This window comes from Euprymna scolopes, chromosome 45, assembly GCF_053919585.1.
Source record: "Euprymna scolopes isolate OS-2025 chromosome 45, ASM5391958v1, whole genome shotgun sequence".
In the NCBI taxonomy this organism is placed as follows: domain Eukaryota; kingdom Metazoa; phylum Mollusca; class Cephalopoda; order Sepiida; family Sepiolidae; genus Euprymna; species Euprymna scolopes.
The window spans coordinates 1391679-1407724 of NC_136526.1; the positions used below are offsets into that span (position 1 = coordinate 1391679).

General features: G+C 35.1%; 1 protein-coding gene across 2 annotated transcripts in view; it reads right to left on the bottom strand.

The window, feature by feature from the left end:
• LOC145269116 (uncharacterized) overlaps nucleotides 1–16046 on the bottom strand; it is a 247765-nt gene that overhangs the window by 178799 nt on the left and 52920 nt on the right. Inside the window, exon 1 of one of the 2 annotated variants that reach the window (XM_080124705.1) lies at nucleotides 296–554. The exons of the other annotated variant lie outside the window; for it this stretch is intronic. Coding sequence (XP_079980831.1) covers nucleotides 296–389 — 94 coding nt within the window. The 5' untranslated portion in view covers nucleotides 390–554. Of the gene's footprint in view, nucleotides 1–295; nucleotides 555–16046 lie in introns of those variants that run through there. 2 annotated transcript variants of the gene reach the window in all.

Here is a 16046-nt window from a genome sequence, read left to right on the forward strand (position 1 = left end):
TGTCTCTTCTGTGGGAAAAAAGTTGCAGGGAAGAGAAAAGGGCATCCCCCACTAAGCTGCGAATCTATTTTGAACTCTCTCAAGACAGGATAAGCTGCTTCTAGCAGCTCCTGCCCAGATGTGGCCGAACCTGGCTTTTATATAGATAGAGAATTGGATCAGGGGTGAGATATCTACTGAAGCGGTAGAAGGATCCCACCATTTTTCCAGCGACTTTGGCAATGGATCCTCTATTTAATAAAATCAAAAGTAAAACCTTAAACTTTTTGATCAAGTCAAACAATCAACCACTTACCTGTCAAAGTTATGCTTTGGTGGTATGTTAGAAGGCAAAAGAGGCAGAGGAAAACCAAGGAGAAGATGAAGAGAAAATGTTTTTGATTGGACATCTCTCAATAGTAGGGCGTCCATCAACTAACTTACTCTGTAACAAACGGTTCCACAGTTCGATACAAAACACCTGATGAAGGCCGGAGGGCAAAACGGCCGAAACATTGTGACTAACAACCAAGATGAGGAAGTCAGTCCGACAATCTCAATCAATGAAAACACCTCATCTCAAAAATACAGACAATTACTAACTTACTCTGGATAGGAAGGAATGGCAAAAAATAAGTCACGTGGGTTCGTAATCCGCACAAAGTGGAAGTTGCAAGTCATGATGATGCAATTGTGGATTTGATATTCTCTACAAACTTCCTCTTTTGGAGCAAGTCAGTTGAACCTATCCCAGATGTGCGTCATAGCAGGACATGAAAAAGTGTTGCTATGCTATAAAACAAATCACCAACTAAACTAACTCAAATTAACAATTAATATTTTTTTTAATCATCTACATCATAATTCAGGTCATAAAGGAAGATGCGACTCATGATGATTCTTGAAAAATTATTTTTCTGTATTTATGGTCCTATAACTTCGTGCCGAATTTTATGTGAAAAAAAAGTAATAAACCAATTTAAAGACATTATGACCTGGTTGAACTAATTCGTTCAGTCACAAATAAATGAATATAATGGCATAAATAAATGGAAATTGACTTTCAGAGAAGGAAGGATTTTGTTTGTTGTCATAAACACACTTTTTTCAAGCACAATGGATAATAATTAAGTTAAGTTTATGAAATGCAAAAATTCTCAGTGGTAGTTTAACTATTGAACTTCATAATTTTTCCAGTTTGAAGAGAATCATAATATCATTACCCTTTAAACTAACTCAAATTAACAATTAATATTTTTTTTAATCATCTACATCATAATTCAGGTCATAAAGGGTTAAGGAGGATTTGTGATAAAATACATAAAAAAATTAAATGTGTGCACGAAAACAAACATGACGACCAGTGAAAACAATGCAGAATATAGATCATTCAGATGATGAAATAACACACATTAACAAAAAAATGCCTTTTTGATTAACACAAGGAATAAATTTAAAAAAAAAAAAAAAAAAAAAAAAAAGTGAAACAAAGTAAGATTCATTCCTTGCTTGTCTTTGTGAAATACGAGGTACCTTCAATAAGTTTCCAGACTTTTTTCTGTATGGTCACTTTTATTGATAATACATACATGAAACTCTATTCCTCTTTGAAGTAATCTCCTCTGGCTGCAATGCACTTATTGTACTGTTCCAACAACTTCTGGAAAGCCACATGGAAGTATTCTTGTGTGAGCATACCAACACCTCTCATCACAGCCTATCTCCTCAATTGTCTCATAACGACAGTCTGTAAGGTTTTCCTTGAGCTTAGGGAATAACCAAAAGTCACAGGGAGCAAGGTCTGGAGTATAGGGAGGGTGAGGAACGGTCTTGATGTCCATCTTGGTTAAATAGTCTGTGGCAAGGACACAAAAAAAAGGTTCCTCCAGTCTTTAACAGACCATGGATACCCACCGTAGGGGTGCCTGCGCATTAAATTTTTTGTGGCAGGAGGTGCACAATTTCCAACCACACCTCTCCTAAGTCGACATTGTTAAATACCAGTGGCAAGTAGTGTATGTTTAAGACGACTGGAAACAAATGCTGAGATAAGCGGAGAGCACATACAGTGCCTAGAATTCCCAAATGGTCACCCATCTGGTACTAACCAGGCTCAACATTGCTTAACTTTGGTGATCTGACAAGACACCAGTATGTCAATGCGATTATGCCAGATATGCCCTTAGGACAAACTTCACACAAATCTTCCACATCTTCAATTCCTCGTAAATAATTGTGTGTACAATCCACACCCTGACATCAAACTGTGCACTTATTGTCTTTATAGACACATGTTCTGATTCATGAAATTCTTTATTTGGCCAATCAACTCTGGTGTTCTGATTTCTTACTCCTCCCACACCTCTCATCATCTCTCACAGACTCCCTGCCTTCCTTGAATCTCTTATACCACTTAAAAACTGATGCTGGATTCATGCAAGATGGTCCAAAAACACTCTGAAGCATTCCATACGTTTCTCTGGCATTTTTTCCAAGTTTAAAACAGAATTTTATTGCATATCGTGTTCCAAAGTGTTTTCATGTCCAGATTGCACTTTTGAAATTCACCAGCTTTGACAATCATACTTTAGTAGGGTGTATTCCAATTCCTGCTATAGCTGTTCCTTTGAATCTGAAATCATAAAAATTGGTCAGTCATCTCATAAGATGTATAGCAATAATATACTGAGTTTTCAAGAGTCTATGACAATTTTAAATGCCTGTACAAAAAAGTCTGGAAATTTATCGAAGGAACCTTGTATGTCTTGTAGTAATCTGATATTTGTTGTAGGAAAAACTAAAAAAATGAATGCGGAAAAGAGAAAATAAAAAAGGATGAAAAAAAGAAAAATCCATCAAGAATAAAATAAAACCGGAACAGAATGTGCAGAAAAAAGGACATATAAATGGCTTCCATGTGCTGCGCCTTTTTTTTCTGTATTTGTTATCAAATTCAGTGGTACTTGTATAGTTTAGACATATAAATTGTTTTTTCGCTGTAAAATAAAAAACTACTTGATGAAATTTCTTTTTTGGAGAACTTCGTTCCATAACGGATGCATGCAGTATAACCTTTCTTTGATATTTTCATTTTAAATGCCTGTACAAAAAAGTCCGGAAATTTATTGAAGGCACCTTGTATGTCTTGCAGTAATCTGATATTTGTTGTGAGAAAAACTAAAAAAAAAAATGAAGAAAAGAGAAATTAAAAAAGAATAATAAAAAAAAAAAATCCACCAAGAATAAAATAAAACCGGAACAGAATGTGCAGAAAAAAAAGGACATATAAATGGCTTCCATGTGCTGCGCCTTTTTTTTTCTGTATTTGTTATCAACTTCAGTTTCTATTTGTTCCACAGTTTTATTCACGGCATGCTTCAAATATTTCCTGAATGATGAAGACTTGAGAAAATGACACAAATGATTGAACGAGTGCAAGATTAAATATTTTAAGTCAAGTCTCATGAATCAGGACAACTGGAAACAAGGCCAAGATAAGCGAAGAGCACATACAGCACCTGGTATTTACAAATGATCACCTATTTTAGTCCTGACCAGGCACAACGTCACACCCTCAAGCAGACATGACACTGAAGACAGTCATTGGTATATATACATATATACACACATGTATACATATACATACACACATATATATACATTCACACATATACACACACACACATATATATATACATACATACACACATATATACATAGACATACATATACATATGCACATACATAGATACGCATATATACACATACATATACATACATACGCATATATACACATACATATACATGCACACAAATATATACATATACATACAAACATGTACATACATATACATATGATTCTGCTGCGTGTATATATAAACTCAGAGATAAAAGTGGTAAAAACAGGATAAAAGTGCTCAATAGTAGAGCTGGATATGTTTTTATTTTACAACCTCAAACTTTGTACAATCTGAGGAGGCAAACAGAAAAATGTTTGCTGAAACGATCATAATGGATTAAGAGGTTGTAAAATAAAATATATATATATATACTAGCAAAAGTATCTGTCGTTGACTGGGTTCAAAAGCAGCCTACAGAAAATGAACTCTGATTTATGAAAGTATGATAGGTTATGAAAAAGAAGGGTTGTAAAGAGATTGCTTCGAATTTGGGGGTATCAAAACCAAAGCAAAATATGATGAAAGTAAAAATAAAATAGATAAACCCCATAATTTATTATACCATACCTGTTCACACTGAAATATTTTCACAATATTCTGTGGGTCTATATTAAAAAAACCTTGTTAAACTTTGTGACATATTTCCATTCTATGGAGGTCAGGTGCGAACGAACACCCCATAATTTTATTATACCATATTTCTTCAAACTGAAACAATTATCAAAGTATACTCACGCAGATAGATATGAAAAGACCCCACAATTTTATTATACCATCCCTATTTAAGTTAAAACATACTTATCAAAGTATTATTATGTACATCTATATCAAAACTCTTGTAAACGTTTTTTTTTTTAATTTTTAAATTTTTTATTTCCATACTTTGTGGACCAGGCACGAACGCAGACCTCACAATTTTAATGAACCACTGTTCTGCCAGATCAAACATATCCATTCCTGTGTCTCGATACATCTTCTATCATTATATGTAATCAGTTTTTTTAAAATAGTCAACCATATAGGAGCCTATTCGTGACCAGACATACACACACACGCACACATTCAGCTTTATATATATATATATATATATATATATATATATATATATATATATATATATATAATAACACAAGAGTATGAAATGAAAACACAAAACTATATATAGGTAGATATAGAGTGGATCATTTATTTAATAGTGGAATACAGGCAAAATTTGGGGGATAGACGGGACTCTTTATGCCAGGGCATTTCGAAGCCTAACGCTTCTCATCAGAAGAGCAGAGAAGGTGCTAGGTAGCATGGGGGAGATGCGGCGTCTAGCGTAAGGTTCGTTAGGAATGGTCGTGGTGATATTTGAAGGTGGTAGCAGAAGAATTACCATTATTATTACTACACTGCTTTTATCACTATTACTATTGTTATTATTATCATTGTTTTTGTTCATCATTATTATTATAATCTTCATTATAATTGATATCATTATTACCAATACTGATACCATTATCTCCATCTTCAATGTTATTATAGTATTTTGAAGTTAACTTTATCATAACGATTGGTAACATTATATTTAATGTCTAAATTTAAAGTTTACTTTTAATTTTGCCTTTATTTTTATTTTATTTAATTTATTGTATTTTTCTTAATATTAATTTTTTTTTTTTTGTTCATATTTAATCTTACATATAATTTATTTCCAAATCTATTATTGCGACTATTATTATAACTGTCATTACTATTATCCCCCATACTATTATAATCAGCCTACTACTATTTGGTATATTTTTACCACTCTCATAAGTAAATATGGTTCCCTTACTATCCCATTTTAACATCAATATTTATACTTAACCTTTACTTCATATTATAAGCACTCATAGCCATTGCCTTCCTAATCCCTGACCGACCCCTCATGATCATATTCCCTATATCATAACAGCAGAAAATTATAAATATACTGCCGCATATTACCTCTCAGTTTTACAACCTTACTTAACCCTCCCCCCCCAATTAATTAAAAAATTACCCACTCCATAGAAGATAGACACCACATAAACCGTTAAAATTGATTACCACACAGCAACAATACATCCCTTATTCAACCATAATACATAACCACTTAATCTCTATACTATGCTAAAGACAATAATTTATATTCTTATATATCATACTATATATAATAAGCTTCTCCTTATTTACTTAGAATCCATTAAAGCTTCCCCCAGCGCTCTATAACTCCTCTTATCCTTTTCATCCCTAACGAACCTTACGCTAGACGCCGCATCTCCCCCATGCTACCTAGCACCTTCTCTGCTCTTCTGAGGAGAAGCGTTAGGCTTCGAAATGCCCTGGCATAAAGAGTCCCGTCTATCCCCCAAATTTTGCCTGTATTCCACTATTAAATAAATGATCCACTCTATATCTACCTATATATAGTTTTGTGTTTTCATTTCATACTCTTGTCTTATTATATAAGCTCCAAAAATTATTGTTGAGCTTGACATTATCCGGTTAAGTCTCCTTTTATGGAATTGATCTTCCTCTTTTGTTTTTACTTAAAGCTATATATATATATATATATATATATATATATATATATACTAGCATTTTAGCCCGGCTTTGCCCGGGTGTTTTGAGGTGTACGCTTAGCAAAACAAAAAAAGTCAATTTTTTTTTAATTTGACCCCTATTATGACCCCTTAAAATTTATAGTTTCGGGCTCAAATCACTTTATTAAGTTAGATTCAGGTTCAAGGCACCTATATCTAAAATTTCAAGTGTCTAGACCCAAAATTGTCGGAGGAGTTTGGTAGAGTTCTTAAAGGTCAAATCGTTGAAATTTGACCCCTTAACAGCCAAATTTCTGGCTGACACCCGTCACATCGATTTTCCCAAATCTCAGTACCCGGTATTTCAAATTTCGAGTCTATAGACTAAAAATTGACAGAGTTATTGCGTAGGGAAATGTACACAGACAGACAGACAGACAGACAGACACGTTCACTTTTATAGATATATATATATATAAAAATTGTTTATTTTTGTGTATTGATATTCATATTAAAACCCCTTTTTTCTAGTATTTGCTTCCCTACGAAAGCAAAATGTGACACAAGGTCGTTTTTTAATGTGGGGTTAAACCAGCTCCCGGAAAGAAAGGCCCCTTTTGGGCACTGTAGTTGAAACCAAAAATAATAATTGTCTCAGTCAAATTACCTCAAGTGTAGCATCAGAACAGATACTACACTTTGAGATATTTAATCTTTTATTCGGGCAAAAATAAACATGAACAAAAAACTTAGGCACAAGACCAGCTCCAAAAGGGGGGAAAATAGAGGTCGTTGGTCATCTTATTCCGCCATAATACCGCATTCGCCCTTTCATACTTGGGGGCGTCCTGCTTAGCACCCAATTGTTTAAAACATTTTTTTTTTACGTGTAAAAACAAAAAAGATAACAATAATTGTAATACAATAATTTATTTGTGTCAAGGGCGGGGAAGAAAAAATAAAAGCAGTGGTTAGTAGGACCCTCCCAACCCCGTCTAGTTGATAGACTGCCCATTCCACTTTGGTTTGTAAAGGAACCTCGCGGGATGGTCTCTATGTGGGGTGCCCTCTAGATGGGACGAAGTGGAGAAAACAAAATTTTTTGGATGAGGGATGGAGGGTTAGTGATTGATTTCTTTCTCTCCAAGATGGGTGAAATTTAGAGGGAGAAGTGAAAAGAAAAAATTGCGGTTAAGAGGGGGTGAGGATGTTGGAGGCTTCCTAGTCGGGGAAGGATGGAGCAGTCACTCGGCTAGCTAAGAGGCTTAAGATCGAGTTATACTTGACAGAACTGCGTGTTCCACACCTAGGCGGAGAACATGTATTCAAATTTGGCTCCTTTTCGTACACACAGACTAGCTACATGTATCCATCTTCTGTCAAATGCTGTGCGATGTAGCCTTCTTCTATCACATCTGATCTTCACCCGTAGTTGGTGTTTAAAGAAAGCGATCAGATCCTGATCAGAAAAAGACAACACCCACCAGCCACCTTGCAGACGCGACATCCAAATCATCAATTTCGTCACGGCCAGGATTGTAATGTAGACCATTTGTCTTTCCCTGTCTCACGGTGGCCTCACGTTGTCAACGACATTGGATACATTTGATCTTGGCCTGAAGGCCAAGAACAACAGAAAAAAGGCAAGCCTTTTTTCTGTTTATTTGGTTATTTATTTGCTTCCCCACTGAGCAAATTAGGCACAAGGCCGTGTTTTCATGTGGAGAGTGCGGGGAGGGGACCAGTTCCCCCGAGAGGGAGCTGGATAGTGACAACTTGTATGAAGGGTTTCCCCTACATTGACCAAAACTGATTGCTCAAGAGCAATGGTCTGATACCCCCCACATATGGTCTTTGATTGCAGTATCTGCACGAACAGATGCTACACTTTGATAACAGAAAAAAGATCTTGGCCCGAAAGCCAAGAAGAAAAAAGGCAAACCTTTTTTCTGTTTATTTGAAAAGAAAATACAACTTTCTTATATATGGGTCGTGAAATTGCATTCATCTACAAAAAATCTAGCTAATTTGCATATTCTTCTAAACATTCATTTTGATTCCCTATTAGTTTTTTTGTTTTCTTATGAGATGATCATCTTTAGTTAACTATTACGTGTAATTATATTCATGCAGATATTCTACAGGATTTATACTTGCGTAATATTTGTGTGTAAAAATATTCTAATAAACACAAAACTCTTTACATATATATTTATGTATAGAGAAATAAATAAGAACAAACCCGTTTATGTGCTCATTTCAAGACTTCCTCTGAATAGAAAGGACTTGTCCTGCCTTGATAGAGTTCAAAATAGACTTCGTAGCCTCGTAGGAGATGTCCTTTTCTCCTCCTTACAACCTCTATCTCACAGAAGAGATGTTGCGAGTTTGTCTCTGATGTATCGTTATTTTCATGGAAAGTGTTCAACTGAGCTTCAATCTATGGTCCCCCCTCGCCAAACTTTCACAAGAAACACTCGTCTAGCTGTAAACACTATCAATAATTTCCCCCACTCTTTATCTGTGCCTAAACCTAAACATAGATTCCATGAACAAAGCTTCTTTCTTAGAACTGCACGCCTGTGGAATTGTCTTCCGTTTTCCTGCTTTCCGGCTGACTACAATATGGTTGTGTTCAAGTCTAAGGTAAATAAGTTCTTGATGAGCCGTTCCATATAAGTTATTAAATTTACCAAATTTTCATTACTAATGATTACTATATTGACCAACTTCTACTGTACACTCTTTAACCCTTATCCTTGAGTGGCCTCTGGGCCTTGATAATGTGGTGATGCCTTTGTAAAAAAAAAAAAAAAAAAAAAAAACATCAGTACAAATATTCGAAAATATTTTTGTGAAAAGTGTGACGCTATTCATTTCAGAAACGGAAAAGACGTTGGAAATTCAAAAGGAGGTGGAGGGGGGGGGCGTTGTTAAAGAGAGAGAGATTTTGTTTTTTTTACACAGTGGTCACCACTTATCAAGGCCCGGGAGCCACTCAGGGATAAGGGTTATTGCAAGTACATTACGTTAGTGTGGAGATTTGATGAAGTGTTTACTTATGGGGGTGGTTCATTAGGAATTTGTTAACGTTGGACTTGAACACATCCAAGTTGTAATCAGGTGGGAAGCAGGCAGACGGAACAGAGTTCCACAGGCGTGCAGTTCTAAGAAAGAAGCTTTGTTCATGGAATCCACGTTTTGATTTAGGCACAGATAAAGAGTGGAGGAAATTTTTCACAGTGGATTCAGCTAGACGGGTGCTTTTCGTGAAAGGTTGGCGAGGGGGGACCAGAGAATGGAGCTCAGACGAGCACCTGCCATGGAAATAACGATAAAACAAGGATAGGCTCGCAACGTCTCTTCTGTGGGAGAGAGGTTGCAGGGTAGAGAAAAGGGCATCCCCCACTATTTTGTACTCTGTCAAGGCAGGATAGGCTGTTTTTAGCAGTTCCTGCCCAGATATGGCAGCAGTATTCGATCCTTGTGAGTTTTAATGTCATATAGCCGTTAATGTATTTTTAAAAGATATGAACGTAGTTAACATTCTTTCTGGAAAAAAAATATGTCCGTCAAAACTCAAATATAGGCATGTAACTGAAATGAAATGAGTGTGTTTTTGTTAAGTAATTTATTGATTGAGATTATATGTATTGATTATGCTCATGACTGTGTAGCAACAAACTACTGCTTATGTAAAGACAAATTTATATATATATATATATATATATATAGTATCAAATAAAATGTTTTATTTAAGTGTAAATATTAACAACACAAAGTTCCTTTGAATAGCTCAATAGTGCTATACTAGAGCTATAAATACTCTTAAGATCTTTTACTGCTTTATTTATTACATGGAGCAGAAACTCATTATATTTGTGCAAAATGTTTATTGATTATATAAGTAGCCAATAAATGAACTTTTTGGATGAATATATGTCTATTTTTCCAGAATAAAGTGGCTAAAAGTTCAAGAGTTTGTTTCATATATATATATATATATATATATATATATATATAACATAAACTCCTATAAATTTAGGGGTATTGATATTTATATCAAAACCCCTTTTTTCTATTTATTTAAAAAGAGAATACAACTTTGTTATATATGAGTTGTGGAATTGAATTCATCTGCAAAAGATCCAGCTAATTTGCATATTCTATTAAAGATTCATTTTAATTAATTCCCTATTATTTTTTTTTTTGTTTTCTCATGGGATAATCATCTTTACTTAACTATTACATGCAATTATATTCATGCAGATATTCTACATGATTTATACTTGCATAATATTTGTGTAAAAACTTTATAGTAAACACAAACCTTTTTCTATATATATTTATGTATGCCTAGATTTATATATATATATATATATATATATATATATATATATATATAGTAATTTATAAAATATATATGACGATTAAGCTACACTGAATATTCTGCGTTTCATCCACTTATAGGATTCGTCAGGCTTATGCGCATAAGCCTGACGAATCCTATATATATCGCCATATATATTTTATAAATTACTAACTAGCTCTACCTACGTATTGAGCACTTTTGAAGTAAATACTTAAAGTTTACGCATAAATCTATACTTTCGTATATTAAATTTATGTGAGTAAATGAAGTAGTTTTATATATATATATATATATATATGTATATATATATATATATATATATATATATATATATAAAAGTGAACGTGTCTGTGTGTCTGTGTACATTTCCCTATGCAATAACTCTCAATTTTTAGTCTACAGACTCGAAATTTGATATACAGGGTACTGAGATTTGGGAAAATCGATGTGATCGGTTTTTGGCCAGAAATTTGGTGATTAAGGGGTCAAAGTTCAACGATTTGACCTTTGAGAACTCTACCAAACTCCTCCGGCAATTTTGGGTCTACGCACTTGAAATTTTAGATATAGGTTCCTTGGACATGGATTTAATTAATAACTTGATTTGAGCCCAAAACAATAAATTTGGAGAAGTCATAATAGGGGTCAAATTTTTTTAAAAATTGACCTCTGCGGTCTCTTCCAAATTACTCAGACAATTTCTGGTCTAAATATTTGAAATTTTACATAAAGGGTATTCAGAGATAGGGCAAGCTTTTTCATCAGTTTGGGTCGAAAATTTTTAGTTACCAATATATAAATGCATGTATGTATGCCTGTTTGCATGTCTGCCTTAAACTTTCAATAGAGGCGACGGATTTTACCAAGATCAGTATCGTTTTAAAGTTCGACCTTTCATACGACAAATATCAAAAAATTGGCTAAAAACATTAATAGTTTCCCCTTCCCCTTCAACTAGGCACTTTTCTATAGTGGAGTGGGGGGGGGTCACTTTTTTCGCCAATATTTTTTAAAGTTATCCTCTCCCTTAGATTGTCTAGCCTTAATTTTAAAAAACGTCGCTTCCGGTTTGGCGGTGGTCGTAACAGCATAAACGTTAGGTTTTACCCCAGTCTTCCCCTCTTTTTGATAGTCTAGCCTTAATTTAAACCTACGTCACTTCCGGTTTGGCGGTGGTCCTAACAGTGAAGATGTCACTTTTTTTTCACGTTCTTTTCCTCCTTCGCGGTACGGGTTCGAGCCTGCCTTCCTACTACCACTTTTTGTCTTCTTTTGCTCAACACACACCTCTAAACACCCGAGCAACGCCGGGCTCTCATGCTAGTATAGATATATATTTAAAAAATTTTGCCTACTAAGCTCCACTGTCAGTTTTTGGTCTACAGACATGAAACTTTTAGTTTTTATCAGACATACTGCATATGTGTGTGTGTGGGGGGGGGGTTCTATGTGTGTGTGTGTGTTCGTGTGCATGTTTGTGTGTGTCTATGCATGTGTCTGTGCGTTTTCTGTGAACAGTTGCTCGCTGACACTGACATTATATATCCAAAAAGCATAGTACATGAGCAGATAACAGTTGTCAGGCTATTTTGCCAAGTAGACTGACAGCTGGTGAGTTTATGATTTTATCTCTCAATTCATTATTTAAAAAATCTTTTTAATATTAATCAAAAGATAAGCAGAAACGTTCTTAAATTACAAAAAAACCACAACAGTAAATTATATCAAAATCAAATCTATCAACTACTAGCTAACCTAGTCAGCTCGCTATTGCTTGAAACGAAGGTTTTAAATAATAAATATTTCATTCATAAGTTTCTTGTAAGTACAAGAAAAAAGTTTCTTGCAAGTACAAGAAAAAACATTAACTTTTATTCCTATGATTAGATTAACATGAATAACTCTTGTTTGTTTCTCTTAAATCCATTTTTCTTTTTGACGGACTAGTTTCCGAACATTCTGTTCAAGTGTAAAAGAAAATTTGCCGTATGCGCGAACGTTTTCAACCTCTATAAGTCATCCTCAGACAAGTGATGAAAAAATGTTAAAAATACAGTAATGAATTGAATGGAAAGACGATTAAAATTGTTTAAAATACTTAAAAGCATTTAAGCGTACCATCCGCTGTGTATTGAGCTTGATTAATGGTTGTTTTGTTTTTTTAATACAGATTAACAAGGCTTCAATAATTGAGAGGCGTACACCACAGTGTGAGACAGCTAAAATGACAGTGTTTTTTTTTTTTTTTTAGTATATCTCTAAATTCGGTTTTGGGGGTGTCGTGTGCTGTGAGGTGCTGATAAATGGGGCTATTCGGGGAAGATAGGTGACATGTTAGTCGACGAGAGATGCTGGTTTGAGTCATGCCAATGTTATTTCTGAAGACACATTCTCCTATGGAGCATTTAAAAACTCTCTTCAATGAAACGTGCATAAAGGAGAAAACGCTACCCAAATATACTAATTTCCTATGAATGAATAAACTATGAATGAATAAACTATAAATAAATAAACATTAACATTTATTCACAATAATACATGGATATTATTTGTATTTATTTAGATTAAAAAGTTTTTTAATCTACCTGTGGATACTGATATATGTGACTGGTTAATAAAATGAGTCTCAAGTTATGCCAAATGACTACAGTTAAATAATATATCCACTTGCCTGATACAGCCCATTTCTCTAAGTAGATTAGTTTATCTTTCGACGGCCCACAAGTCAAAGGAGACCCAGGTTTGGCTTCAGAAAGAGTGCTATGACTTTGTTACCCTTCTCTCACTGGCCACCTATGCTCCCTGAACCTGAACCTGCTGGACTACTTAATTTGGTCATACGTTGAGAACATCACCAACATGACCTCTCACAACACCAAAGCTAGCCTGATCGTTGTCCACCAAGTATTTGCTGAGCTCCCACCGGTGCTTGTGGAAAAGGTATGCTCCCAGTTCTGGACCCATATCGAGGCAGTGATTGAGGCTGAAGGCGGCTACATTGAATAGATGTCAGCTTTATTACATAATCAAGTTACCTGAATTCATTTTTTCAATAAAAATTTAAAAATAAAGCTGTAGTGTTGTTTTCTATAGGGCGACAATTTTATTGTTCTACCGTGTATTAGATATTTTTTATTAACAATACATCAACATTTGTTAATATGCAAAATAGACTTAACATCGATGAATTTCCCCCGATTTGTATATAGTATTTATCATTTTGTTTTTGGTTAACAATTTTTCTGACAAATTAATAATAGTCTCAGTCTAAAAGGATTTCTCCATCCCATATATAAAAGGCAAAATGTGTGTTAGTGTGTGCATTTTTTGTGTATGTCCGCCAAAGGCTTTTTATGGGTCGGGCCAGTTACACCTCCAAAACACCCGAGCAATGCTGGGCACCCCTGCTAGTCCCATATATAATACAAAACAGATGACATCGCGTATTACAACAGAAAAAAGTCAATAAAAATGATTCAACTTCCAAACAATAATTAGCGTATAACTTCTGAAAAAGAAAAAGGAATCCGAAGTCAGTAATTTACGGATTGATAAATAAAGGGCTTAATCTGAAATTCTATCCATATTCGAGTCAATATTGACATCACATAACCTACGTACACTCATTTTTATTCTTATATCTTTACTAGCGGGAGGAGGGGGTACCCGGTGTTTGTAGGTGTGTGTGTTGGGGAGAGGGGGGGGATCAAAACAACTCTGTTTTAAAAAAAAAATGGTGGCCGGGTGTTTGGAGGTGTAAAAGAAAAAGAAAAGTTTCAGTAGGAAAGTAGGCTTGAACCCCGAACCTTTGACATGGAGGTGGAAACGTAATGGAAAAAATCCCTGGTACCTAACCATCTCGGCCATGAGAGAAGAGGAATGAAAAGCATCTTAATTTAACGTTTATAAAATGAAATTGGCAAGTGCGATAAACTTAAGTCGTGTGATGTTTGACCTTGAAACATGACTCGGCTGCAAGCCAGTTTTCGCTTGTTTTATACTAAAAAGCGAAAGAAACAGGCGGCAATCGAAATATCTGGAAAAATAGCATGTGAAAGTCGGGCAAATTAAATACACACGCAACCCCCGTTCTTAAGTCATAGATATTATCATTTAGACGTGATATAAAAAGTTTTAAGAAGTGAGTCGACCAATCGCTTCTCGGTAAAAAGCCTTTCTCGGACATACACAAAAAGCGAACATACATACATTTTCGTTTTTATATTTATAGATTGTTGAAACAATCTGACAAGGGAACATAGAATAATGCTTTACAAACGATGTTTTAATGGCTTAGCATTAAACAGGATGAAAGACAAAACAAATCCATGAATGAATCGTGAAACATAAATTCATTAGTAAAATAACTAATATCACCCAATTTAAGACAAACCAAACATACAATAGGATTCGTTTCTACTTTATTTATATCTTGCATCCAATAATAATAATAATATATCTTGCATCCAATAACAATAATAATATCAGCTCCCATACTATCAACCAAGCTCCAACCCGTCACATCACCGAAATATTGCATCCTCGTGCCTGTTTTACAAATTCTTGAATCGAATGTGCTCTGACAAACTCGTAGCAATTATGCTTCCTTAACATAAATACCCCCTCAACAACAATACCCTTAACAAACCCAACGAGCAGCATAATCCCACCCCACCCACCCCCACACTGTAGAGATCCCTAGATGTCGTAAAGCCTTCTACTCAAATAGCTTTTTCCCTCAAACTGCTGCACTTTGGAATTATCTCCCGGGATCCTGCTACCCCCTCCACACACACACATGCACACACACGCACATATACACACAAACCCACACAGAAACACATGCATGCACACACGCGCACACACAAACACGTGCACACACATGCACACACGCGCGCGCACACACCACACACACACAAACACGCACACCTGCACACACACATATACACAAACACACACACACATGCACGCACACACACATGCACACACACAAACACACATACAAACACATGCACGCACACACACACACACCACACACACAAACACGCACACCTGCACACACACATATACACACAAACACACACACACACACACATGCACGCACGCACACCTACACATGCGCACACACACACACACACACATTTCATGTGTTTCCTTTAGTAAATTACTTTCTTTGTTACTGTTTATTTGCCTCCACACAAGTGCACTTAGACACAACATTGTTTTTTACTTTCAGGAAAATAAAACTTCCCCATAAAGATGCACTTTGAAATTCCCTCCAGCACAGTCAATAATAAGGATCATGTTGTACACATTCCTTCAGCTTGCCACTGTTGTATTCAATAACTGTTTATATTTACGATAAATATGCTTCTAATGTTGTACTAAATAACTGTTTATATTTACAATAAATATGCTTCTAATGTTGTATTCAATAACTGTTTATATTTACGATAAATATGCTTC